The 27558-nt window shown below is 29.5% G+C and overlaps 1 protein-coding gene across 3 annotated transcripts; it reads right to left on the reverse strand.

Moving 5' to 3' along the window:
• Positions 1-4438: 4438 nt before the first annotated feature.
• LOC132950118 (pecanex-like protein 1) lies at positions 4439-23919 on the reverse strand. 3 transcript variants are annotated; one of them, XM_061021348.1, is made up of 30 exons: positions 23713-23919; positions 21813-22027; positions 21548-21735; positions 20470-20558; positions 20318-20407; positions 20117-20256; positions 19937-20039; positions 19596-19862; positions 19182-19280; positions 19011-19100; positions 18787-18894; positions 18552-18659; positions 17732-17852; positions 15228-15458; positions 14328-14429; positions 12927-14245; positions 12673-12839; positions 12135-12299; positions 11717-12022; positions 11493-11649; positions 11005-11400; positions 10280-10473; positions 9917-10147; positions 9101-9216; positions 8893-9040; positions 8666-8817; positions 7023-7376; positions 6585-6954; positions 6364-6504; positions 4439-5043 (listed from the first exon to the last, which is right to left on the reverse strand). In XM_061021348.1, exons 2-30 carry the CDS (start codon positions 21963-21965, stop codon positions 4891-4893), a joined length of 6258 nt encoding a protein of 2085 aa, XP_060877331.1. In that variant the 5' UTR covers positions 21966-22027; positions 23713-23919; the 3' UTR covers positions 4439-4890. The 3 variants fall into 3 exon arrangements, with proteins under 3 accessions (XP_060877331.1, XP_060877332.1, XP_060877333.1); XM_061021349.1 differs by lacking the exon at positions 19011-19100; XM_061021350.1 differs by lacking the exons at positions 19596-19862; positions 19937-20039; positions 20117-20256; ... (3 more) ...; positions 21813-22027; positions 23713-23919 and having other exon boundaries at positions 19011-19096; positions 19182-19262.
• Positions 23920-27558: the final 3639 nt, after the last annotated feature.

A 27558-nucleotide genomic window follows, 5' to 3' on the forward strand; every position in this document is an offset into this window, starting at 1 on the left:
GAAACAGAAATATCATGGCTTTTAAGTTTTAAGTAAAGAGGAACATAACAAATACGATATGACTTTGTCGTTCATCGTTCATTAAACACTGTATACCGGGTACAATATCTTATAGGTAGGTTCACTATTACGAACTACAAAAATGTTAAAGGAACGATTCGATATTCGAACGATTTTCTGTTTCGTTCACTAATCACTACTAGAACGATTATTTTCTGACAAGTACCAGTGAACTATACTTATTTGACGTACAGTTCAGTCGCTCAGTTTGATCGTTCAGTGAACTAGTTCAATTTAGTGAACGATGAACGAACGAACTAGTTCACCCAAGTGAACGACTATAGTCCCGTCACTACTCAAGGAGGAAACTTACACATCACGGCAGTTAGGGCCGTCGCGTCCGGCGGCGGCCGAAAAAGAGTGAATAATATATAGCTAACGATCGGCCTTCCTACCATACGGGCCGTTAACAAAAACAAAACAAAAATTATTATACTTTTTTTGAACAGATATAATTCACATCGCGGGAGCGAATGAATGGTCTGCGCCGACATCGACGGCAAGACTCAAAACTAACAAAAAAACAAATGGTTCGGCGTAAGCGATTTGTACGAATAAAATGCGCATTTATATAAAAAGAACGAAACCTGAACGAACACAAATTGCAAAATAAAGTTCGCGGGTCTACGGCCGACCTAGCTCGTCGTAATCGTCAGGCCACGCGGGTTCAGCAGCTGTCGCTTCCTGGACGGGTTCAGCAGCTGTCGCTTCCTGGACGGGTTCCGCAGTGGCGGGCGTCTGCATCGAGGCGGCCGCGTCCTTGTTCTTCCGCGTCAGTAGCGTCGGATCGGACCTCGTCGTATACGACAGTCGACAGACGAGGGGTCGCAACCGATGAGTCGTCGCGTTCGGAGGAAGGCTGCTTCGGAGCAGCCGACGACTTTAATCATTTGCGTTGCCTCTCGGTCAATTCCGTTACGGTGTTGAACAGTTCCGCGTTTATACGTATAGGTGTCTTCGAAGAAGATCGTATTTTTGAATTCTTGAGATTTTTCTGTACCATCTGAAGACGATCCCGTGCCAATACAATCTAACTGTTTTTCACCAATTTTTTTCACTTTTATTTGTCAAGCCGATATTTGTTTGAGAATTTTGATGTATACAACAAAATTCAAGCGAGTAATTTTTGAGCTATTTAACTACTTTGTGTGCAAAGGATAACATGTCTAGGGTAATGGGTTAAGTAGATATGGGTACTTGGATAATTTGAAAAAGTATAGTAAATACTTCTAATATTACATATTATAGTTTATATTGTTTTTTTATTTAAGGATTATGTTCCTTAGTATAAATATTTTAATAATTCAGAAACTACTCATTAGAATTTTGTTTTAGATAGGTACATCAACATTTTTAAGAAAATCGTCTGCTAAATAATGTATAGTATAAATGGGGGGTTATCATTTGAAAAATAGAAGTTTGTATCGCCTTGGGACACTCCTTCAGTAGCACAAAAAATAGTTTTCAAAAACGCTATGAAAATAAAAAAACATTTTCTACTATATAAATTGTTTATTATATTATTATATTGTTATTGCATGAAATTGACGCAGGTGTGGCATTTGGTATGTTTCTCTTTTGTCATTATAGATGCCGATGAATGATTGAGGTATGGCCTGTTCTGAGGTGATTTATAACCATTTCCTGTTTTCTGGAATTAAATGATTGATTAAATCACTGATTAGGCAATACCTACCTAAGTTGTAGGTAAGTCGTTGGTAGGTTGCTAACTGCCTAATAAAATAAGAAAACACATACCTAAAGATTAATGTTATTTAATATGATTTAGATATAGGTCTTAAATAATTTTAAGCTCAATTATAATAAAGTTACACATATGGGTTTAAGAGAACACCACAAACGCATGATTTTTAAGGGGTTTTCGGGTTTACATAGGAATTTTTTTTCTGATTGGTTATTTGGTTTTAACATTTAATTATGTTATATAGCTATATAAGGTAGGTTAGGTTTCTATTTTATAATAGATCAATAACCAATAGGTTACCTAAATTACATTTCTTAAATTTAAATCCGAGTCGTCGAGTTTTGGACAAGTACCTAAATACATAGGTATGTAGGTAACTTATAATTAATATTGTAATTTAATTAAATAAATATAACTTCTCCAACACTGGGGGCACAGATTATGGCGGGATAGTGCATTAGAATAATAGAATGTCTATTACATACGATTTATCACGGCATTAGACCGTATAGGTACTGAGTATAATTTATATATAAGTTCTATGGATTTATCATAATAACTAATATATTTTATATCATCTATATTTAAGTCATAATTATTATAATTTAACAAATAAATACAAATAATAGATATTTTAATAGCTTTTTACTATTAACATTTAGTGTAAATAGTTCTGATCGAGTTACCTATAATGTAGGTACCTTCTATAAAATAATTATTCATATAAAAAAATCCTAACAATTTGATGCAAGGATTCCTATAAATTGATCTTACAGCAGCCTTAAAACACCAGAAATACATTTGTACATAATTTATGCACTACACCATACCTACCAAATTAAAATTGTACAAGATTTTAGTTCCCTATTCCCAGACAGCAAATGTTTGACTAAAAATATTATTATAACATTATAATAATATCATTCGTGATTATAATATTATTATAATGTTATCATTTCAAAACGCTGTCTGGGTTATGGTGTAGGTACTTCTAATTATTTACTGAAGAGTAAAGACCTACAACTAAACTTAATATAAACATATGATTACATACTGAGTGCCTATAACATAATATTATATATGAAAATTGAATCTTTATTACGAATACTTATCGTTTACACAGACCACAAGAAAAAATAATTTAAAAAATTAAAAAATTAAAGAACACATTGTAATATTAATAGTCATCGATCCGCTCAGAATCTAAAATCTAAAATATATCCGATACATTTAAAATAATTAACACATTAAATCATTATTATTAATTTCGTACTCAGCATTATTCGGAGAAAATATGATAGACTTGGAATTTTACAAATCTAGTTGGTATTATAGTCGGTACTGTAAATTTGATGTATTATTATACCTTTGAATCCAGTAATCACATTTTTATTTAATGAATCTTAAAATGCGATATGCTTTTATAAAAGTATGCTTGTACTTCTGATATCTATTCACCATCTCAATCAATAATTAAATTAATTAACAAAAATAATAATCTTAATAATACCTATTATCGGCTAGGTGTATATCATATTATTATAAGTAATTCAAATTTAAAATTATAAACTATTTTAGTTTATTGTCATAACGAATGTCACTTGAAATAAATATTTATTTGTTTTTTTTTTTTTATTGATCGTGAAGCCCGGCAACTATGGCCATTAGCTGTTTGTTTTTGTTTGTAGGGGAAGGAACTGTAGGTGTAACACTTGTGTGTAGTTTTGGCAGATTTTTTAGTGGGCACCCGTGGGTATCTGCCATGCTTGGGTGGGGGATGGCGCCATGGCGGCACTTATCTCCGGACACCGTGACTTGCCCGAAGAAAAATGCCGCCCATGAACCGAGGTTTGAACCAGCGTCGGTGTGCGTCACAACCGACGCCTTAGTCCGCTCGGCCACTCCGTCCCCCAAAATAAATATTTAATGTCACGAAAAATGTGCTATCCCATCCAAGTGTTGTAGGCGCATATTTTAGTTCCGAACTAGAAATGTATAAAATACGCGAGATACAAACGTCGTTGTCGTTTCTCCAGTCCCCGATCGTAGAATAATTATAATTAACACGTGCATACCTATTACCTGTATACCATTCTAAAATGCATTTGCCTTTGGGCGCCCACACCTCCCTTTCAATTTTTTTTTTTTTTTGTATGAATTTAACTAGTTGATTTTTTTGTATAGACTTTTGAACATTGATAACCCGGTCCTCTGTGAATAATCCTTCTTTAATGAACTAATTATTATGAATAGTTTTTTCTGTTTCAGAATCTGTAGATTGTGGTTGGTTTCTTTAGTGTGTGTTCCCACTTAATAATTTTTTTTTGTTTTCTAAAATGCATTTGTTTTAAACTTTTGAATATCAAAAATCATAAAATGTTTGATTTTAAAACCAAAGGTTTGAAAATTGAATACACAATTCCTTAAGTAAGTTGATCTTACCGAAAAAAAAAAAGCTTAACATAAAGCCACACGCCATGCTCATCATAATAAGGTATGAATGGGCATTTTCCACATACATGTGGCAATTGGCCGCTATCCCAAAAATTGACAAGTGCAATTGACTAAGATTTGATAGTGTTAAGTAAATATCATGTCATGTTGATGAAACCTTAGTACATAATATATGTTATTGTGTTCTATGATGAAATGTCTACTTAAATATAATAATAATGTACACTTATTAAAATAAATTTATTGTAATAGTTATTCATATATAGTTTGTTCAAATATGTATGTTAACAACAAATATATGCATCACAAAATGATCATTTAAACGAGGAACATTTTTATCTAACGTTTAAAATTTACATCATTTTCATCTAATATTTACAAAACAAAATACATGTATATATAGGTATATATAAAAAAAACAATAAAAATAAAAAATTACACGAAACAGATTTTTAACTATTGTATATAAAATGTACGAACATTTTTTTCCGAAAAAATTATTACAGGACACAATATATACTTGTACGTTAACAAGGAGACGGAATACTATTTTTGTAGTACCGAGGAAGACTAATGCTATATTATCAAGCAAGTTGGCTTGTAACATTTGAGTTTTAAAATTACCTCCAAAACAAATCAGTCAAATAATGTAAGCCATACACCAATAATGTTCAAACAACTTCAGGTCCTAAATCTAATATACCAGTTTCAGCTATAGGCACGTAACGTAATGAAGGCTCGTCAATCTTGAGCAGTACTATAGTTTTATCCACGTGAGATCTCTTTGACAAGTCACGGTGATTTGGAATCCATAGATGCACCACCTTAAAATGTAAAAACAAAAGTTTTAATAAATAATCTATATCTAAGAAAATTATGTTTAGTATATATTTCTATGATATAGAAAAATATTTTTTACTTAGTTAATGCTTTTTTTTTTTAATGAGAATCGTACTTTTTTCTGTCATGTGTAGAACAGATTACTTTTTTGAAAATGTTAATATAGGCGCATATCTAGGATATTTTAGTTTTATACTTAACTATAACATGTGGGAGGCTTTACACACTCACCAATTATAATCTCAATCTAATAATAATATTCATTCATATTAATAATATCAAATATGAAATAGAACCATACACGACAACATATTATATAGAAATTTTAATCATGTGGTACATAATACCCAAAACATCCCCCTTTGGTTACGCCTCTGTTTAGAAACATTTATAAAATAAAATAAAATCGAAATTCAAATGAGTATTTTTGAATTATTTAACTTAGTATACTAAAAATTATAGTATGTTTGGAATATATAGATATGGGGGTTATGATGATTTGAAAATTATAGTGATTATAGTGATTTGGTATACAAATTCCAAAAACATTAGAAGAAAAAATGTGAGAGAGCATGGTTGGTGAAACACTCTATAAAGAATGTTTTCATAAGAGATATCGGCATACCGCATAAAGTTACATAATTGAGTTTTATATAGATACCTATTATACATTTATTATATAACATTTAGCTCCGATATTACATTAAACGGATATACCAACATAAAATAAAATTGAAGGGCATATCTGTTTTTTCGGGATCATCTTCAAAACGGCTAGACTAATTTCTATAATAACTGGGTTTTATAGGCCACTTTTATACCGGATACTATTTTATCGATGAAATTTTTTTTTTTTTATTTAATTATGGTATCTATTGGTTACACAGAAGAAAAAAAATCGGCTAGTTAATATTATTTAATTTGACTGTCACGGGCAAGAAAATCTTTTCAAAATATCATTCTGTAGAATACACTAAACAAAGTTGTACTGATAAATAAGCACAGGGTAATTTTTACATCTCAGTTGGATCTGTCCACAAAGCAAGGTATACCAACACCTACTTGCCAACAAACTGAGGAAGTTTTTTTTTTTTTCAGTTTTAACCAACGACGCTGCAGGAATTACTTTTGCATTACTTCCGCGACACCGTCATTTTTGAGGTGTAGTTATACTCAAACAGAAATACAAAGAACTATATATTTTATTTATATTTGTTCATTTTTTCCTGGGTGAAGTTGAGTAATACAGCTAGTCAATTATTAATATAAAATTATAAACATATAGCATAAATGCAATGCATTACCAATCCTTCCATTCCCTTTTCTGGTAACCAATCTTTCCAGTGACTCCGACCACCCCTTATTCGCATTTTTTCATCTGGCCAAACCACATCTATTCTACGGCCCAAGTTTATAGCATCGTACACTTGTAATGGATCTGCAATCTGTTAAACATTAAGGTTTCAACATTGATACATCATAAAATATTGTTAAGATCATTGTGAATTCTATTTAGTAAACCTACTATAACTTTGTGATGCATCGGAGGAATGTCAATAGGGTTGCTATCGACAGATGCTTGTGGTGAACTGGTGATTGGTGACTGTGACGATGATAACAGTCCTGCCAAGTTGGCCAAACCGGCAGAACTTGGTTTGCCAGCAACATTAGCAGTACTACCTCTAGTACCACCACTTCTGCTGCTGATACTACCGCCCACTCCACTTCCACTTCCACTCATTTCAATTGACTGACTTCCTGGTGTTCTGGTGCCATATCCGGAATGCCTATTAAACTGTGTCATAGCGTACACACCCTCATGTCCGAATCCACCTTCATCATGTGACTGTAATGAACTTCCACTAGAACAACCCTCAACACATCTACTTTTTAATCTAAACAGAAAACAAAAATATAAGTTATAATATTTTATATTTTATACAAATAGTTATATTAAACTTACCTTGACCACACTCTAATGATAGATTTTTTTATCTCTCCCAAGCTTATTGATCCGCCTACAAGGGATGATAATTGTTCGTTGGTTTCAGCATAGGAAGTAGTTAATGGTGAAACAAAAATTGGATAACCAATAGGTTGATCACACGATGAATTTATTATGTTTCTTAGAGCTTGTTTAGCATTTTGTATACTACCACGTTCAGGATTACGATTTCTCAGGTAAACTAATTCTTGTTGTTGTCCAGCCCAAAGACCACGAACACATTCGCGGTTTATTTTTATGACACGGAAACTTAAAAACCGTTTATTTAACATAATTACTTTATACTCATCGGAACCTTCATCCATAATATGTCTATTAAATAAAACAGTTTAATTTAATATACTTCATAAATACATTTAAATTATAATTATAAAAATATATGGTACAGGTTTGTTATAGACTCGCCCGGGTGCATGAACATTGCCGCACCACTCTGGTTAATTACATATTAGCAAAGTATGTTATTAAAATAGGCCAGGCCAAAAAAGAGAATGTGCATGCACACATGAGACTGAGACTGCATGATTATAATTTGACCGTTGTAATAAAACAAACTAAGAGAGTCCTGGCACCATCATAAGGTTTGGAAGAAGAATGTAACGGTAGTATGCAGATAGGTGACAACCGTAACAAGGACTAGTGTATTATTTTATGTTTGTTTTAAAATTTTAAGTATTGATAAAAATGTTTACTTCCACTGGGAAATAACGTCAAAAATCAGGCTGCCGGACCGGGAATCAAATCCAGTCTCTCGCTAGCTGGGCGATTGCTCTTCCATAGAGCTACCCGACTTCACAGACTTAAGATGCTATTTTCCTACGATATTTACAAAAATCAAAATATTTTTAGAACTTTTCTTGCAATCATTTATTTTTCTACCTTTATAACCGAACAGTGCAAAGGTATAATTAATATTATATGGCCAATGAGTTTTTAAAGATACGGACATTAAATCAATATTTGATAAACATGTATTTTACATTAAGTTAATAGTGCTGGCAACTGGCCAAGAAATAGAGATTGTATTTAGTGAGTGCTTAAAAAGTATGAAGGTAAGACCAAACCGTGTGTCACTTAGTATGAGTGATATAAAAATACATAGCAGAATTTTGGTTCCTATTTTAATTTTGATTTTTATTGCAATTTGCAATATAATAGTAGTATCATTTTTATTACCAAAATACTATTTTATTTAAATATATTATTACTGTCACCTATACTATTTGTTATTATTATAATTAACTATTAAGGATGGCGGAGCATTAACATAATAGTACCAAATATGTATATATAAACAGTGGCGCCGAATACGGGTATCAACTGGGGAAAATTCCCTAGAACTATTAATGGGTGGGTGGGTGATAATAAGTGATTAGTCATTAGTGGTATTTAATATTTAAAGGCGATTTATCATGATTAATGCACTATTCGAGAGTAGCTTAACATTTTTTTTAAGTAGGTAGATCTAACACTAGCATTTTTTCCCCATAACATGAAATATAGATCAACGCCATACAATAAACATTAAATCCTATTTCAAAATGTGGCTTATACCACAATAAAAAGAGTTTGAATATTAATAATATGTTCTATTAACTTACCTTAAAGCAAGTAACGAAGGCATTCCAGACAAAACAGCATTTCTCCAAACAGGATCTCCTTCATGTGATATCACTAAGTTTCGTTGATGGTAATTTATAGCGTTGTACAAAGCAGCTGGATCTTCATATTCATCAGGAACCATAAAATGATTCTATATACGAAAATAAGTTAGTTAATATATTAATATATACATTATATCAATATCTAAAATGAATATTTTACACACCTGATGAAGTTTCAACGACATCCTAATTGCTGGAGCTAATACTTTACGCATCAAGTCCATATCTGTAAATATCCACTCATCTCTTGTTGATGTTATACGGAAATCTCCTTTAAAAAGGGCATGGAGACCATAGAGGAAAAACTCGACACTAAAAAATTAATTAATGGATAAGTTTAAACTAATTATTACATGATTATTGTTTACATACCTTGACATAGTAGTGTGTGATGCTAAACCCAGTGATCGTCTTCCCAGTAAGCTGAGTGCAAAGCATAATGATACCAATAAAGAATCTTTACCTTTGTCTATAACAATTTTTCGAATCTGAAAATATAATATGTATTATGCTTAATTTGTTCACTCAGCTCATTTGTGATGTTGACTCTAAAAAAATGCTTATTTACGGTGATTTAAATTATTTAAGAAACTATTTGTTAATATTTATTAAATAATATTTTATCCGGAAATAACTAAAAATATAAGCTAAGAAATTCAATATTTTAAAAAACAATCTCAGGTCTGATGTATTTTTAAGTTAGTGTTTATGACTTAAAAAATTTCATTATTACTAAAAGTATAATTTCCCATACACAGTGAAAATTGCTTTGACAAATTTTTAACTATTTATAAGCATTTGAGATTTTTTATTTTTTTTATAGGTTATATATTATTTATTATTTATTTATGGTTAAATATTATATAACTATTATAATTAATAGAAATATGGCATAAAATTTTTTAAATATATTTATAAAAAAAAAACTAATATTTGACTCGGGAATTGCCGGACAGGATTTCTAGTGTAATATAAACATAACTATGGTAGTAATTGGGCTCGCCAGTTTAATCATAATAAATGAATAAAATATCCTTAAAAATATAGGCTCAGTCTTCACTCAGAATCAATGATTTATTATTGAATTCAAATTTTAGACTCCCATCACCTACTCAATGACGAGTTACGCTCTACATAACATAAATTATACAGTAGGGAGATTACCCTGGTTTTTTTTTTTAATCTTACATTTTCTGTTTGGAAAGCACAAAATCGTATCCACTCTAAATAGAATGAACAGAAACTGTTGCGGGTAACACCACATGAAAGTAAGTCAAAGTCTTCATCAATATTTATATTAAAAACTGGGTCAAGATCAACAAAACTCTTGCTCAATGTTGGTTTCAGTCCTTCTTTTATCTCATCCGATTCTAACCACTGTTGAAGTTTTGGTGATCTTATTGCATAATATATAATACTCTAAAATAAAACATTGAAATAACATAAATATTATTTTTATGTCACACACATAAAAATACATTAGAATATAATATACTATAAATATATAATATATATTATAATGCTATTATAATATCATTATTAGAAAATCACCTTTATATAATAGCTAACCAACACTTTCCGAAAGTCAAATACTTGTAACATTGATGAGGCATTAATATCCGATATACTATATCCTTGGACAACATATTTGGCTGCTACTACTTGCCAAGCAAGCCACCGTTGACCAAGAGCAGCATTTAAAGACAAAATGTGAGGAAAATGTCCAGGCTCGCAGCAACAACATCCTGTAATAAAATGATTGTATAGGTACTACAAAGTACAAATTATGTAAATAGGTATAAGCCATCCATTTGTACATAATATGTACAAAATAGTTCTAACTATTCTCTGTTTCAAAAGAGAAGGCCCGGCTTATACACACGTCAAATGACGGTCGACGCAACGCAGACCCTCATTTCAACCTTCCACCGGGCTTTAATTCTATACGTGTAACGGTTTTTATTTTGGCAGGTTTGTGCTAATGTTTATACATGCCGGCAGGTATTAAATGGGGATGCACGCCGCCAGACAAAAACCGGTCGCCGCCTCAAGTCTTTTCTTTTGAAACAGAGTATAAAAAAATGCAAGTCATCCGGTTGGTGATGGCTTGGTAATGTCAAAAAAAGAAAGGAAAAAACATGAATCTATCTACTAAGAATTAAATCAGATTAAACCGTCTACTATATGGCCAGTTTTCAGATATACAATAATGTTTATTCATACATACTTACTTCTATATAATAGTAACATTTAAAAGTAGATATTTTAATACATACCTTCATTATCTTCAACACCTTCAGATATTGCTTCTACTTCTCTTTGCTGGCAATAAGTACCGCGAAACTCAAGTCCACGTATTTGGAAAGTAACTAAATTGTTTCCCATTTCAACGATGTGAACAAGACAATTCAAATAATCAGATGCTAAGACAAAACAGTCGCCTTGTGACACATTACCCCAACGGCCTAATATGAGATCACCACAGAGAGTATGTTGTAGTAATCTGGTAAGGTGTTCATAAAATATCGAATTAAGATTATTATCATCTGCACCAAGATTTCGTTCTAAATGTGATGACAATTTGGTGTTCGTATGATCAACTCGTCTGGTATTATAATCTCGCTCCCAAAACTTTACGGGACGTGGATAGGATGTTAAAAATATAGCACTTCCTAAATTAAATAATAAGAACAATAAATACTTAATATAATTTACAACTTTTTATTATGATGTAAATGTTGTATGATTGTAGTTTAATATTTACCTAAAAACGGATAAAGTGGCGAAGAAATCACTGCAGATAAAAATGCTTGAAGAAACATCATTGCAGAATGAGGAACAGAAAATGGTTGAGCAAAAGCATGAAAAGCTGAACCCCAAGTAATTTGCCATGGCGCTATGTATGTAATGACAAATTGCAACTAAAGTAAAAAAAAAGTTAAATTAATAATAAAGAAATCTGATATAAAGCTAATTAAAATAATTTACCTTAAGTAAAAACTCATAGATTTTATCATAGGCAATAGCTGTAAGATAGTAGTCAATAATGAAAGTTTCAGAACATTTTACATAATCCAATTGAAAAAACAGTACTGCAAATGCTAGTATATTGTACTGGTTAGATTGTTGTGAAAATGAGCATCGTAAGCATTTAAGTGCGCATACTGATAACACCAAAGAACCTAACAGAACTCCCAGTTTTGTTACAACAATCACGCTGTCAGATGTCAAACAGCCAATAAACATCAGTGGATAGAGAATATTTCTTTCAAAGAAGCATAAGTATACATAGACCTATAATAGATTTTAAAACATATATATTACGCAGTCATTTTTTCAATACTTGCTAATTATAAATTATTTTTACATAATTTTTCAAGGAGCGCTCATAATGAATAAGACTTACTTTTTCAAACCACATGATTTTAGCCAGTTGCTTAACTTCGTATTGATTATACTCAGATGGCTTTAATATGGGATGAGCAACACACAACCAAGGCAACTGCTTTCGCAATTGAGGTATTATATAGTGTAGAATAAATCCAATACTGAAAGTAGTACACCACATTACCTATAAATTGTAAACTAATTAATACAAAATGAATCAAATAATTTGTCATTGTTCAGATTAGTATGTTTATTATTATTATATTTCTATAAATTCATCTTAGCAATTGGCAATTTTTATCAATTTCAAAATTGATAATTAGTATTGCTCTATTTGCAATTAACTAATAGTATTGTAGTATATTTTATTATTATACATCTAAAGCTTAAAAAATATATATATTATTAGTATAACGGACTCGTTAAATTAAAAATGTAAAATTTGCTATTACTCTACTGTTAAGATTAAATATGTTATATTATTTTATTTCTATTTGTCAGTACTATTTTAATTTTAAATATTAAGAGTATAACAACTAAAAAGTATTTTTACTTACTGGATTTAATTCTGGTTGTAAAGCTGAAAAAATATTGCTAGAATGAATAGCAAAAACAATAATACCAATAATTGGACAAAAAATTAAATCAGTCTTCAGTCTTGCATTTATTGTATCTTGTAACTGTTTTGGCCAATTGTCTTGAATTTCAATTTCATCATCTAATTCTAAACATATATTAAACACAATTTTTTATTGTTAGTAATATAATATTTATGATTTCTTAAACACTAGTTATTTAAAGTAATATTTACCAGACTTTGATTGTTCTTCACATTCACCTTCTTTTTGTTCAGAGCCCTTTTTTTTTGATTTTTCAGTTTCTTTTTTTGGCCTAGGACATTCCATATCAGGCCTAGAAAATATATCTTCATTGGGCCACAAATATGTTTTTAGAACATTTAATATAGGAGCTGGATCACTGGAGCTGCGACTTAAATGGTAAGATATGGCAGTGAGCAATGCACAGAACAAGGAGAAAAATACATTTCTTGATGATCCAGACCAATCGTTTAATGCCACATATGCAAATCCATATAAAATAGACACAGCTAAACAACTTCTTAATACACAATATGCTGATGCTTTAAGTGAACTGGTCGCGTTACCTCCGAATAAATGTATATCAATTTGTTCCAGAGTATACATAAAAAAAGTATTAACTTGAGGCAATAATCCCAAACTAAAAGCAATTGGTAAGAATAGTAAAAAGTTTGATAAGAAATCGCGAATAGTTTCTAATATATATAAAATATGCAAAGTGAATCCATAGAATTTTAGTTGGTAAAATGTTCGGCCAGAGTTTAGTTGAATGTGTGTTAGTAGAAGTATGGATGAGAACAGTATGAAGTAAACTGGACGACTATACACTACAATTTTGTTAAATCCATGTGTAGGAGATGCCACATCAGGTTGTACAGATTTAACTAAAGAATACTGACAGCCTGCCATAACAAAACAGAAAACAAATGCATGAATATCTCTGTAGAATTTAAAGTACAATACAAAAGCACCCAACACAGCAACTGATGTAGCAAGAATAATGGTAATAAATAGTTCCAATAATGTTGGGTTACGATCAATGGCTGTTAATAATGCCAGACGATCAAAGCGAACTTTGAAACTCATTTTCTTGACTGGTGTGTACGTATAGTATCGTTTAGGTTTAGGAAATCCAACACTAGGATCAAGAAGATCAAATCGTAACTGCCGTGGTATTACTGGGAACTCATCTTGATAGTCTGGTCTGATATTTTCATGTTCGTGTTCCAAGCTTTCTTCAACTGGTGAAATTATTGGCGAAATGTTGAAGTGACGGTAACGCTGAGGTTGACTTTGCAGCCAGAAAGCATCTTCATGTTCTAGTTGTTGTTCATAGTTACGAATAGGACGGGGAAATAATCTTACAGGTGAGTGATTAAAAACAAGATCATCTGTAGAATCATCCCTCCGTGATGTTGATGGCAAATTTGGGAATTGTTTAATTATTGAAGAATTATTATTTATTAAAATATCTTTATTAAAAGTATAAGTCATCCAACGTCCAGTTTCGTCGCGAAAAAAATGTACCGATCTGTAAACATAGATAAGTTAAAATATTGTTTTTATTCATTAATCAGTATTTAAAATAAAACTAAAAGTATTTTTGTACAAACCCTTCTGATGTGTCTTCAGGACAAGCAGCAAAATTGACACCATCTGCAGCTTGTAGGAATGGAGAACTATATGCTTCACGAGTTCTCAACCGATGCCTAGTACTGGAAAAATATTTTTATTTAAAATTATGAAAATTTCTATACTCTATCAAACGAAAAACCGCAACTCGCTCGCGCATCCAAATGAACGCGTTTCGCAGTCTCGAGGTCTAATTTCCCTCAACATGCAGTCGCTGCTGTCACCTGTCGTGCGTTGTAGCTTGTTTACAAAATTCCCCACGCGCGGAGGCGGAACGCGCTCATTGACAGATCAACAGCTGGCAAGCAGGACTACATGAGCATGGGGGTGGGAGATGCGCGGATTACAACGAGTTTAGGTCGCGTCCTAGTTGCGCTTTCTTGTTTGGCAGATTAGTTATTTAAAAGAATGTCTAGTTAGTATTTGTAATCTCTCTCCAAGACAAGTGCAACATAGAAAATTTGTGTTCAAAATTAAGTTATTTGCTTCCGTAAGTGTAAATTAACCTATTATCTAACTCGGTAATGCACATTATCTGTATTGTATTTTTGCTTTTTTAAAATATTTAAATTATTATGAATGTTATGAGTATGTAAAATATTACAATTTAAAAATGATCATATCTCATTTTAAAATTGTAAAAAAGTATCAACTTCCACACGCATACGTTCTTAACATTTAAGTTTTATTTTAGGTCAATTTATTTTAATACAAACTAACAACACTAAGTGGTTCTGCAGAATGAAAATTTGCAATGTTGCGCATGGGTCAGAGAGAAGAAACAAATAGTGAAAAACAAATATTTAAAAAAATTAATATATTCTTTACTGGTAATAATAATTTTGCCAGGTGTTACAGTAACAGCACTAAAATATATTTACCTAAATTGTCGTTGTCTCAATCTACTTCTATTTTCTACTCGACCATGAAAAACATCACTAATATGATCTAAAACAACTTCATTTTTCACAGTCATCGAACTTTGATTTTGCTGCTGTGTTTCAGTTATTGGAGTGATAGCTGGTTCGGAACTTGTGGGGAGAAGAGAACTTAGTTCATTATGGGAACCAGCAGAGGAAGAAGCACCTTCATTCACATTTAATGTAGTCATTCTGTAATGTCAATTATGACCAAATACAAATCATTTAGCTGTGCATATTTATAAGTTTAAATATTTTATTTAATTGTTCCAAAACTCCCTCCCAAAAGAATTATTCAAACAACTATTAACCAGTAGACAAATATTGTTATATACAACGGTAGATCCAACAGTAACAGAAATTTAACTTTAAAATAGAATATTAAATAAAACTTGAAAATTACATATTTCTTCTTCAAATTATTTTTCAAGTAAAAATATGCATTTTTTTCTGTAGTGCCTCTGTCTAGTTTAGTGTATAACAACGGGGTCTACAAGTATAATATCACCATTAACTTTACTTTTCAATCAACTGATAAAACTATAAATCTTTCCAAATATTTGGAAAATAAAATACATTAGACCTTTACACAATAGCAGATCAAAATTTAACACTAATAATTACCAATTTATTATTATTTTAAATCAATTCATATTATGTTTATTTGAAAAAAAAATTGTAAATAAAGTGGGTAAGTGGATGTTGCTCTACTGTACAGTAGGTTACAAGTGGGTCAATATATAATGGTTGTCTTTAATTTGAATTCAATGATATAATATCATTGCATAAGAAAAGTGATTCTGAGCGGAGACGGTTAGTCAGTCTGGATATTTTTTATATTGTTATTATTTATAATAACCTGTAAGTTGAATTAATATTAAAATATTATTATTTTTTTTATTCGTTTCTATAGTGATAGACAAAGCATTAGAAATTTAAATCCCATTTTTAGCGGTTTTTCGTAAATTGTCGCTGATTTTTCCCTTGGCATTAATAACTATTGAAAAAATCTAAAAATGACCTCCCTAAAGTACCATCTTGATCCAATTTGCTAAAAGATAAGTCTGTTCAAAATGAGACTGTACCTTGGGGGTCAACTTCTATACATGGGCGTCGCTTTGTTTCAAAGGACTGGCCTTGCACAATACATCTAACCGTCCAGCGGACGAAAACTTGTCACCACCGAGGTACGTTCTTATTTTGAATAGAGTATAAACCTATTTATGTAACTTCAGGATGTCTTGAAAGTGGACTTTTATTAGCATATTTATTTGCTCTATATTTAAATGATTTTGTATCTGAGAATTGTAACATGGAATTATACGCAGACGACATGAAATTAATAATGTACATAAGCAAGCAATCTTGATGATTTCCGTAATCTACAACATAACATGGATCACTTCAACCATAGATACAAAATTAATGACATGGATATAAATCCAACAAAATTAAAAAGATTACATTCAAAAGAAAAATACTACATTAATAATGTATTGTTACAACTAAAATGTGAATGTACACCAATCGAATGAATACACATTCAATAATAGATCTTGGAGTCATTCTAGATAGCAAACTATATTTTAAGGAACTCATAGGTTATATCATCAACAAAGCTAAACAAATTTCATGGATTTGTAAAAATATATACTAAAGAATTAAACTTAACTGGAGTAAGATTTTATATACATTGTTATACTGGAACCCAGTGTTTAAAGAACATTCTAAAAATTTAAAAAGTGTAAGATCAATTTTGTAAATTTGTGAGCTGTAAGCAATTTGATACAAACAAAAATATATTTAGAGTACAGTCTTAATGAAAACTCATAAGTGACATTATAATTTTTTTTCAAGTTTTTAAATGGATTGATTAATGCGCTTGGCATTATTGAAGAGTTTTCTGTACCCACGAGCACCATAATCTAACAAAATTCAAGGATTAATTATGAATTGAATAAATAACCTACAGAAACAATGCCTTCCATCTTACATTAAATTAATTTTAAATTAATATCCAGCACATATCAATACAATTACTTATTATAATTAGTCTAACCTAAAAAACTATTTTTACTTATATTTATTATTTGTTATTTAATTATTATAATATTTTTTTCTCTTCCTTATTTACTTGAACACCAAATGTCTTATTTTTTAACTGTATAGAATTATATATTAAATTTCATTATATTTACTAAAAGGGTGTTTACCCATTGATTTATATAAATAAATAAATAACAAGTTAATTAATTCAAATATTATATCTACATAAAATAACTTTCACTATAAAAATGTTCCATAGTAAGTTTTTCAAGCAAAATCTACAATACTCAAAAGACACTATTAGTATACTAACGACAAAGATGTCTACTAAAATTAGTGAGAACTAAGTAATACCTCCAGAAAATAAATACTTAAATTAGGTACAAATTTGAAAATGTATTAATAGTAAATTAACTCACGCATCAGGTCTACTAAGAGTGTTATTGTCAATCCATTCATCAGTAACAGTAGGATAACTTTTAGATTCTGTACCACAATCCATATCACTTTTATTCTTGTCACATATACATCTTCTGGATTCTGTTAAAAATATAAGTTAAATATGTTAAAAATTACTATATAATGTATAATGGCAATAAATAATAACAAATTGTGAGCAAAATTTCTAAAATTAATTCACTGAGGTTTCAAAGCATTAAATAGTATTTGCTGAATATTAGGTTAGAAATAATTTATGACTAAATAAGGCATTTTAAGATAAATTTTAACTTTGAAACATTTAGTATAATTCTTATATTGAAAAATTTAAATTGTAATGCTTTCAAATTTAAGATTGTGATAAATGTACAGATATACTACGAGAATGTTTTGGTATGTTCTCTTTAAATTAAACTCAATTTATACCAATGCATAAAATGGTATTTAACAGTGGAAAAAGTATTGCATAATATTGTATAAAATCAATTGATAAAAAATAATGTCACTCACACCTTTTTAATAAATATATTTATGCCGTTGATGTAGAAATATTAAATAATCAATTCTACACTGTGTGTTACAAGAGAATGCACCTCGGTCATGCACAGAATTTATCCCTCTTCCCCCACAACCCTCATAACTAGTCTGAGTGTTTTCGGAAACAAAATGAGCATCATCACATTTGCACACATTTGTCTACACAGTGGGGAAATTTGAACTTGAGACAGTAGAGCTCAGTAAAATATATGCACAAGCGGCAATATTCTCTAGCGGCTATAATGTAAAAATATATTGTATTACCGTTGGATTTGTTTTTATTAATTCTACGATGTCTTTTTCTGTCTGAATCGTTTTTAACACTTAAATGAGGAGTTGACGTGGCTTTTCTTTTTTTATTTGATTTTTTTACTAAAAAAAAAAAAATTAAAATTAATCATCAAAATAATTAGAATTAATATAACCTAATTAAAAATACAAATTTAAATTTAAAAAAGAAGATATAATTTAATAATATTAAATATGAAATACGTCTTACTATCTTTAACAGATTTTATTTTTGGTATAGCACCCGTGTTTTCAAATCCAACTGATGTTGGAGCTTGAATTTCTTCTTTACTTCCGTCTTTTGATTCGGATTTATTTCCTAAAATATTAAATAAACTTAAAAAATAATTTCTAAAAAAGGATTCATAGAAGTAGTATAAATAATGATGATTGATTGAATTTTAAGAACTCCTTTGTGTGTGTCTATACACTCACTAGAATTGTTATCTTCAGAAGTAGTGGTATAGTCATCATCAGACAATGTAAAATGCCATGGTATTGATCTATTTTTTTCCATTTTTCTTACTTAGTGCAGCATGTTAAAAATTATGATTTATATTTATATTTAAAAAGAGATTAAAATTAAACATTAAATGTAAAAATTACCTTTCATATCACTAGATTCTGATTCACTTTCTGTGTGTTCAAACAACCAATCAATTCCTAATGTTTCTGGTGATTCCACTGGAGGTTTTAACTCAATTTCTAAATTAAAAAAGTTTATATATATATATATATGGATATAAAATAAATAATTATCGAAACATTTGACTATTAGTTTAAAAGTGGCATTTAAATATTCATTAAGTATGAAATATGAATGAAAAATATATAACTTTAGAGCATTTTAATAAAAAATTAAATTAAAAATAATTATCTTTTATGCAAAATACAATTAAATTAAATATTAAAATTATTTTTTCAAATAAATAATGAAGCTGTTAAAGTTTCATGAAGGTATCACTAACATCAAACAGTGAATTTTAAATTAATTGTATTAAATCGTTTTATATTCCATACCTTTAGGCTTATTTTTTTCTATAAATGCAATTTCAATATCACTTTCAGTATGAAAAATTCCTTTAACTTCGGCACATATTTTTTTCCAATTTTCTTCTTGGCTATTCAACAAAGGTGATCTACTACCAGCTTCTTCATCATCATCACTATCAATTGTTGTATGTATTATTCCATGACTAGAACAATGCTCTTCACAGTGTTCAACAATCGGGTAGTCAATATCACTCGATGTAAAAACAAGTTGGTAACTATTTGTTCTTCCTACATCTAATATTATAAATGTATTAGATATTTGTTATTCAATGAATAAAATTTACAGTTTATAAAATAAATTATTATACCTTTATCTTTGGTAAACGCATCACTAGATGTAGAATAGTCTGAACTAGCACACTTTGGACCTCTCTTAAATGCTAATGCATTATTTTCATTTGGGAAACAGTCCTATTCAACACATACAACATACATTTAAATTATTATTATTCTTTTACATTGATACAATATCAATATTTTAAACTAACAGAAGATACTGTAATGAAGTCTTGACTCCGTTCCTCTTGAGATGATTTCCATAGTTCTGAAAAGCTTTGTAAACCCGTACGGTCATAACGTCTATTAGTATTTTCTTCTACTGGTCTATCATCAATAAAATGTGGATTATCTAAATAAATATTATTATTATTAAAATAAATAAAAATTAAGTTTTACTACAGTTGACACACTTAAACTTTTAATAGGCCAATCACATATGATTTTTTCTTGGATATGTAATCCAGAATCAGTGCTAGTAGAACTACTTTGCCTCCCTCCATCTATAAATAATAAAAACATTTATTTAATATTTAAAGTTAATTATTTGAAGCGCGTTTTGTACTTGGTTCATTTCGATGGTATCCAGATGTCGAAGCGTCATTTCTACGGACCCCCAAATTAAGGATCTGCATTTCAATACCTTCATCTTCTCTAAAAATGTAATATAATATTTGTTAAATTGGCATACTTAACTTTTAGAATTTTACACCTCTACAATAAAAATTAATAATATTTAAAATTATAACTTACATACATAACTATCAAGTAATGTAATACCAGGTGATTCTTTTATCATAAACCACTCATTATTTCAAAAAGTATTTGTTTTAGAAAAAAAAATTTTTTATGGTTTCTAGTTGTTACATTTCTAACATTTAAAAAAAAATATATTTTTAATATTTTTGATCCTTACTTATACATTTTTAAGTTTTTTACTTTTTTAAATGACAACACAGTTTTAATTTCATATTCCAAAGCAGAATATTTTTCTAAGTATAACTTTACATAAAAATGGAATTTAGGACAAGTATTTTATGAGTTATAACTTTATAAGTATTTAAAGTTTAAATGAGTGAACTAGTGGACCAACATTTTGAGGAGTAACCGCGTACCACTCTACTCTGCTCATCTAAACTTAAAATACTTATAACTAATAAACTACTCGTCCTAAATACAATTTATTTGTATCGAAATACTTAGAAAAAAGTTATGCTTTTGAAAATTAAATTAAACTGTATGTTGTCATTCAATAACGTAAAAACTTAAATCATTTTGATTAAAAAAAACCATTGTTCCGTAACAACTTGAAACCATGTAAATAAAATATTTTCAAAAACATTGATACTTTTTGAAATAATGAGTGTCTTACATTAAATTAATTACTTGGTAAATAAAGGAAAACAATGTAACCTTTTATATATACATAGAAAAGTAAAAGGTACTATTTGTAAAAATAATAATTATGAGGGTTTAGTATTGACAAAGTGAAACGTCAACAAAAATTTCAGGACTATTATTGTATTCTAAATCAAAACACATCATACAAACAGAATATGCTGAAAATTGTACTCAACTCATTTTTAATCGCAAAATTAATAAAGAAAAATAATTAAAATTAGTTAATATTTTTAAATAATTACTTGTTTGGTTCTCTAAGGGCAGGACGGCGACCTTCAAGTTCTGAACTTCTATTCTTTTTAGTGTCTTCTACAATGTATTCGGTTGTGTCGAACATATGATGCAAAGACCAGTTTACAAGTTTTATGATTGTGATTATCAAACTTACAATACTTGAATACAGTATCCATATAAACATCTCTGATATATACTTTAAAACAAATTTACAAAAATGATATTATTAAATAAAATATAGTTTTATAGAGAAAAATAAAATAGGTAGATTACCAAGTGTATAAAAAATGGTAAACAGAGTAATATGAGCCATAAATAAAGATGGAATGTATTGGTAAAAATGCTGTGTTTCGGTTCGTAGTACCATCCTCCTGTGAACGATGCCCAAATGCCCTGACGCAATATGTCCCAAAACTGAGAACCCATTTTCTCCACCAGGCATTTGTGCTTTGTTTAACTTATCAACTTTGAATACAAATATACATTTTCTAAAACATAAATATAATATTTACAAAATACAGTTACAAACTGTCAATTATTCAATGTCCATATAAATTATAAACTATTTAATAAAAATTAAATACCTTTGTATAAAATCAATTAATTATATACATAATATGTAAAATTTCATTATTATTAAACATTAAACAATACAATTTATAAATAAATCAAATTCCAAAAAATAATTTTGGCATATCACTTTTAATCAATTTCTGATTAAAAAAATAATTTAAATAATCATCAAACAATAATCAAAAAAATAAAGTTATAAAGCATATTTTATAGACCATAAATATGAAATTTACTTGAATTTTTTTTTTTTATTGAACTTAAACTTGGGGACTATGACCATTAGTTGTTGTATAGGATCATGAATTGTGGTTGGTAAGGTTAGGTGTTGTTATGGTAGGTAAGCACCCATGTGTATGTGTGGCAAGGTTTTTACTGCTACAAACCCTAGTTGTCACCCTTACGGGAACTAGTAGTAGTGGGCGTTACTTACTCTCAGTCGCGTTGCACGACTGGTAGCATCTAACGCGCCACACCAAGCCACTTACTTGAATTTACTTATTATTGGAATATCATTTTTTATGTTGTTACTATAAAACACATTTAACTTATGAGTATAATATTTAAGTATATAGATCTATGGCCTTAACAGATGAAACAAATTAAATAATTAAACTAGAAGCATAAAATATTGATGACAAATAAATATTATTAATAATATTTTATAACATTCATGTGATTAGGTATATAAAAAAAATAAGTATAATAAAATAATTTAACAAAGTAAACACATTAAAAAAACAAATAATTTACATATTATCTAAAAAAAAATGGATCATTTATTAGTCCCAGAATTTAATCATAATCTAGATAGTTCTATCAAATAAACGAGTATTAATAATTGATATCATTATATTATGACTTAATGAAGAAGCATTGTTAATAAAGTATATTCTTGATAAATTTTTATTACAACAATTAAAACAGATATGAATTAGTAATTATTTATACTTGTAAACCAATATAACTATGATAATCTTGAAGTAAAGATAAATACAGTGAGTTCCGCTTAATATGATCACTGGTTTATAGAATCAATCATTTATTGGAATCAAAAATGAAAATCTCAAACCAAATATTATATTGAAAAATATATGCTTTATGGAATCAACTGGTTAATAGAATCAAAATTGCCTTAACCAATGTGATCACAATAAGCGGTACTCACTGTATTACAAAATGTGTTAATCTTACAATACTTTGGTATTTAAAAATTGTTATAGATTGTCGTCAATAAATTATATATATTTTGACATAATATCGCAGTACCTATCCATGTTATATATTTGATGTTATTAATTATTTATTTGAATAACTTCAAAAGTTTTATAAACAAATGGGGTCTCCGTCGTCTTGAATGATTACTGTCAAATAAAATTTAATTTTGATTCAATTCAGGACAACTGACGTACAACAGACCGAATCTTTCTACAATCTATCGGTTTAACCTAAGGGACTGTGTTAGTGTTGGTTTTCTACTTGCATCCAAAAGCAAAACAGTAGGTCGATAACGACACAACGTTGTGTCGTAGTGTGGAGAGTTTCATACAGAAATCACTCTTTTAGATTACTTAAATTCTAATATACTCTACATCGACCTTACGTTAGCAATTGAAACAGCACGTTCAGTAGTTGAATTCAGATAGTTGTTTTGAACAAAAAATAAACTATTATACAATACAATTTGAAAAACAATAATATTTTATAACACTTTGTTACGATTAGTGGTGGTCTGGTGTCGGACAGTCACGTTTGATGATAACTATAAAATATAGAATATTATAACAAATTTTCACCACACGAATGTCGCTATTTAGCTATTATCAAGAAGTACGTTATCAGCAAGAATTTAAAATCTGTAAGATTAGTGGTGATTGGTATTTATTTTTTTCAGACTAGCGCCAGCTGTGGCCAGTGGCCGAAGAATCTACCAACTCTACCATATTGAAAATTTGAAAGCGTAGAAACTAGAAAATTAGAAATGCATTTTGAAGTCTTTACTTTTTGTCTCTTTAATCTTAACTCTTAACCATGTTAAACACTGTAATCTGTACTTTATTCTCAATAGTCTATGATTATGATTGATCTTGCTGTATATTATATTATAATTTATAACTACAATTGTATAATGTTGTCGTAAATGTGAAAATATTGGCAATCGTCTATGATTTACTTTTCTGGTAAAAACAAAACAACAAAACTATAAGCTTTTATATAAACTCATTATAAATTATAATATATTAGTATGTGGTGATGATTGTAGTCTATAAAGTATGTATTAATACAAACTGTATACAGTCAAATACTCAATAAAGTTGACATAGACACAAATAGCGTTTGAGATTTGGGAGGGCTGAAGCCCTACTGTAGTAATATTGAATGAGGATTAAACTTAAACAAAAAATAGAAAATGTTGGGGGTTATTAATATTTATTAGGGGCTTAGCCCCTAAGGTTCACCTATTTGTGCTTATGAATGTTAATTTAGATAAAATATAACATATATTATACATCTATATTATACCATTATATTTTATACATTGACCTATTATAAATCTATTATTATACCTATTATAATAAGTCAATGATTTTATACTAGCTGAACACCCGGTTCCCGCTAGGCTAAATTTATTTTGCTTGATAGATGGCGCCACTGTTGTATTCTTACAACCCCTTAATTTCCCCTTTAAAGGTTTAATTTTCAAAAATCCTTTCTTAGCGGACTTTTACGTCATAATAACTATCTGTATGCTAAATTTCAGTTAGATCCGTCCAGTGGTTTGGGCTATGCGTTAATTGATCATTCAGTCAGGTTACTGTTTATAAATACAGATATAAGATATAATATAATATTAGTATTTAATTTATGAATATGAATAATATATTGAATATAATATTATAATTTATAATATTATAATATTATATATAATATAAGACGTATTATAAGATATAACTAGGAATGTATAAGATGTCAATTGTTTGTACACAGACACACACAAAAAACAGAGTCCCAACACCGAAAAACTACTCCGAAAACATAGATAGTAGAAGCACAGATTATATTATAATGTGTATTGTATTATGGTATGTTTCATATTAATATATTACCTGTGGTAGAAAATAACATTAATAAAAAAACATATTGATAAATATTAGATACCTACAAAGAAGAAAAGTTTTCAAAACTCAGTCTTTTTTTCATTTCAATTACCATACTTACTTGATTGAAAATCAAGAAAGTAATTGTTTTATATATTTTAAATTCTGTGCGGAGTAAAAGAATGTGTTGATTTTACAATGATTACAAATTTAATACAAAGTTCCTTATAAGTTGCATTAATGTAAGTTCCAAATCATTAAAGATACATACTCCTTACGGTTAGGTAACGACTATTTTTATATGCATTTAAAGTTTAAATGTTGACAAATTCGTTAAAATGTTGAAACTATTTTTCAATTAAAAATTCATAAAAGTTTTTCCTTTCATAGCTAACATTGGATATTTTGGACCTTTTCCGTTTATTCACTGCCACTACTTTTTTTGGTTTGCCACATATACTTGACCAAGTAGCTGTTCAGCATTGGTCGATAGGTACCCCACTGTTTTTATTCCGTGATTTTATTTTGCCCCAACAACTCTCAATGGTATTAGTGTGAGCCAAAGTGTTAGTAGGTATACCACGTCAATGATGCCCGTGTTGCCACTCGTTCGCTGCACTGCGCTGTGCTCGGATAAAAAAATCGAAAATATCCCTCGACTTGCTATGCTGCACCACCTCAAGTTGGTCACAGGGTAACCGTCGTATATCCACCCTTAGTACGTATTATACGTTTATAAAATTAAATCCTAGTTGTGATAGTTATAATAAATATTATATATTGTGGCTTGGCTTGGCGCATTAGCTTCTATCATTCGCGCGATGCGACTGAGAGTAAGTAACGCCCGCTGTTACTAGTTCCCGGATAGGTGACCACTGGGGTTCGTAGAAGTAAAAACCTTGCCACACGTGGTTGCTTACCCACCGTAACAACACCCTATCGTACCAACTTTACCAACCATAGTTCATACTCCCCTACAACAGCTAATGGCCATAGTTGTCGGGCTTAAGTTCAATAAAAAAATAAATATATAATATGTAGGTATATTATAATCGTTTATGACATTTAAAAATTTGGAATATATACTTCTAAATTTGCGTTATTAAGAATATAAACAGAACTTTATGAAAATAATACAAAAATAAAGGTCCTAAAACTCTACATTGTGGTCCACCATAGGTTATTTTCAAAGGACTGCTAATTGGTATAACTATTATTAACTCTTTGTGTTTTATATGTTAAATAAAAGTGAATAAGTTAACTATAGCAATGCCACGAATTCCTGCATATTCTAGCTTTTTTTATTAGGACAGTGTGATTTATTATGCCGAATGTTTTTTTTTTAATTGGTTTTTAGTTTTTATAAGTAAAGCTAATATTATTGTTTTTTAACAGATTATCATTTATACAATTTATATTTATCAGTTACAACTCAGAAGTCAGAATAGTTCAATAATTTCGTGTGATATATACACTACCTATTCATATTTTTAAATTTAAATATATAATTTTATATTTTGATTTATAATATACCTATACCTCGATAACCTACCTAACCTTTTAGGTTTCCGATAATTTTTTTTCCATAATAGGTATGTTCTTTTGTGCAGCGACTAAAAATAATTTAGTTTTTATTAAGTATTATTACGAACACCCGGAGCAATACGATGAAAATACCATAATTAATTACGCCTATATGGTCAATAATAGGTACCTATAGGCTATAATATAAGACCTGAATAGTAATGATATAATCAGGGCCGTTCTAAAGACCCCACGCTTTGGACTCCTAGTTTGAGCCCCTCGCTCACGCACTTGAAAAATCCTAAAACGATTTACATATATTTTATTACAAAAATAGTTTGAATTTTTATTTTATGGTATTAATTATTATATTATTAAATAAATGTAATTAAATTAAACCAAGTACGAAATACTTAATTGTATGATACTATGATACACTGTCCATTTTGACAGCTGTGTTATTGTTACTACAGTGGCTATATTATACAGTAATATAATATTCGTAATCTTGCCTAGGCACCTATTTGTTGTAAACTATATCGGTACAATATTGTAGAAAATACCTAAAAAAAGTACCTATATCAATTATCAATTATGTAATGGAAAAATTGGTTCAGATTCATTTTATCTGCGTCTTATACTAAATAATGAATAGCCCCGGCTAATCGCCGACTGTGACCATTGCTCTACCGCGGCCCACAAGCCAATCAATCTGCACAAACATTTTTGCAAATGCTCCACGTCTGTATGTGCAGTTACCTAGCACGTAACGCGTTGTCTCTGCCCGGAATATCTCGATACAGTATACACAATACACTATATTATAC

The sequence above is a fragment of the Metopolophium dirhodum genome, chromosome 8 (genome assembly GCF_019925205.1).
Source record: "Metopolophium dirhodum isolate CAU chromosome 8, ASM1992520v1, whole genome shotgun sequence".
NCBI lineage: Eukaryota > Metazoa > Arthropoda > Insecta > Hemiptera > Aphididae > Metopolophium > Metopolophium dirhodum.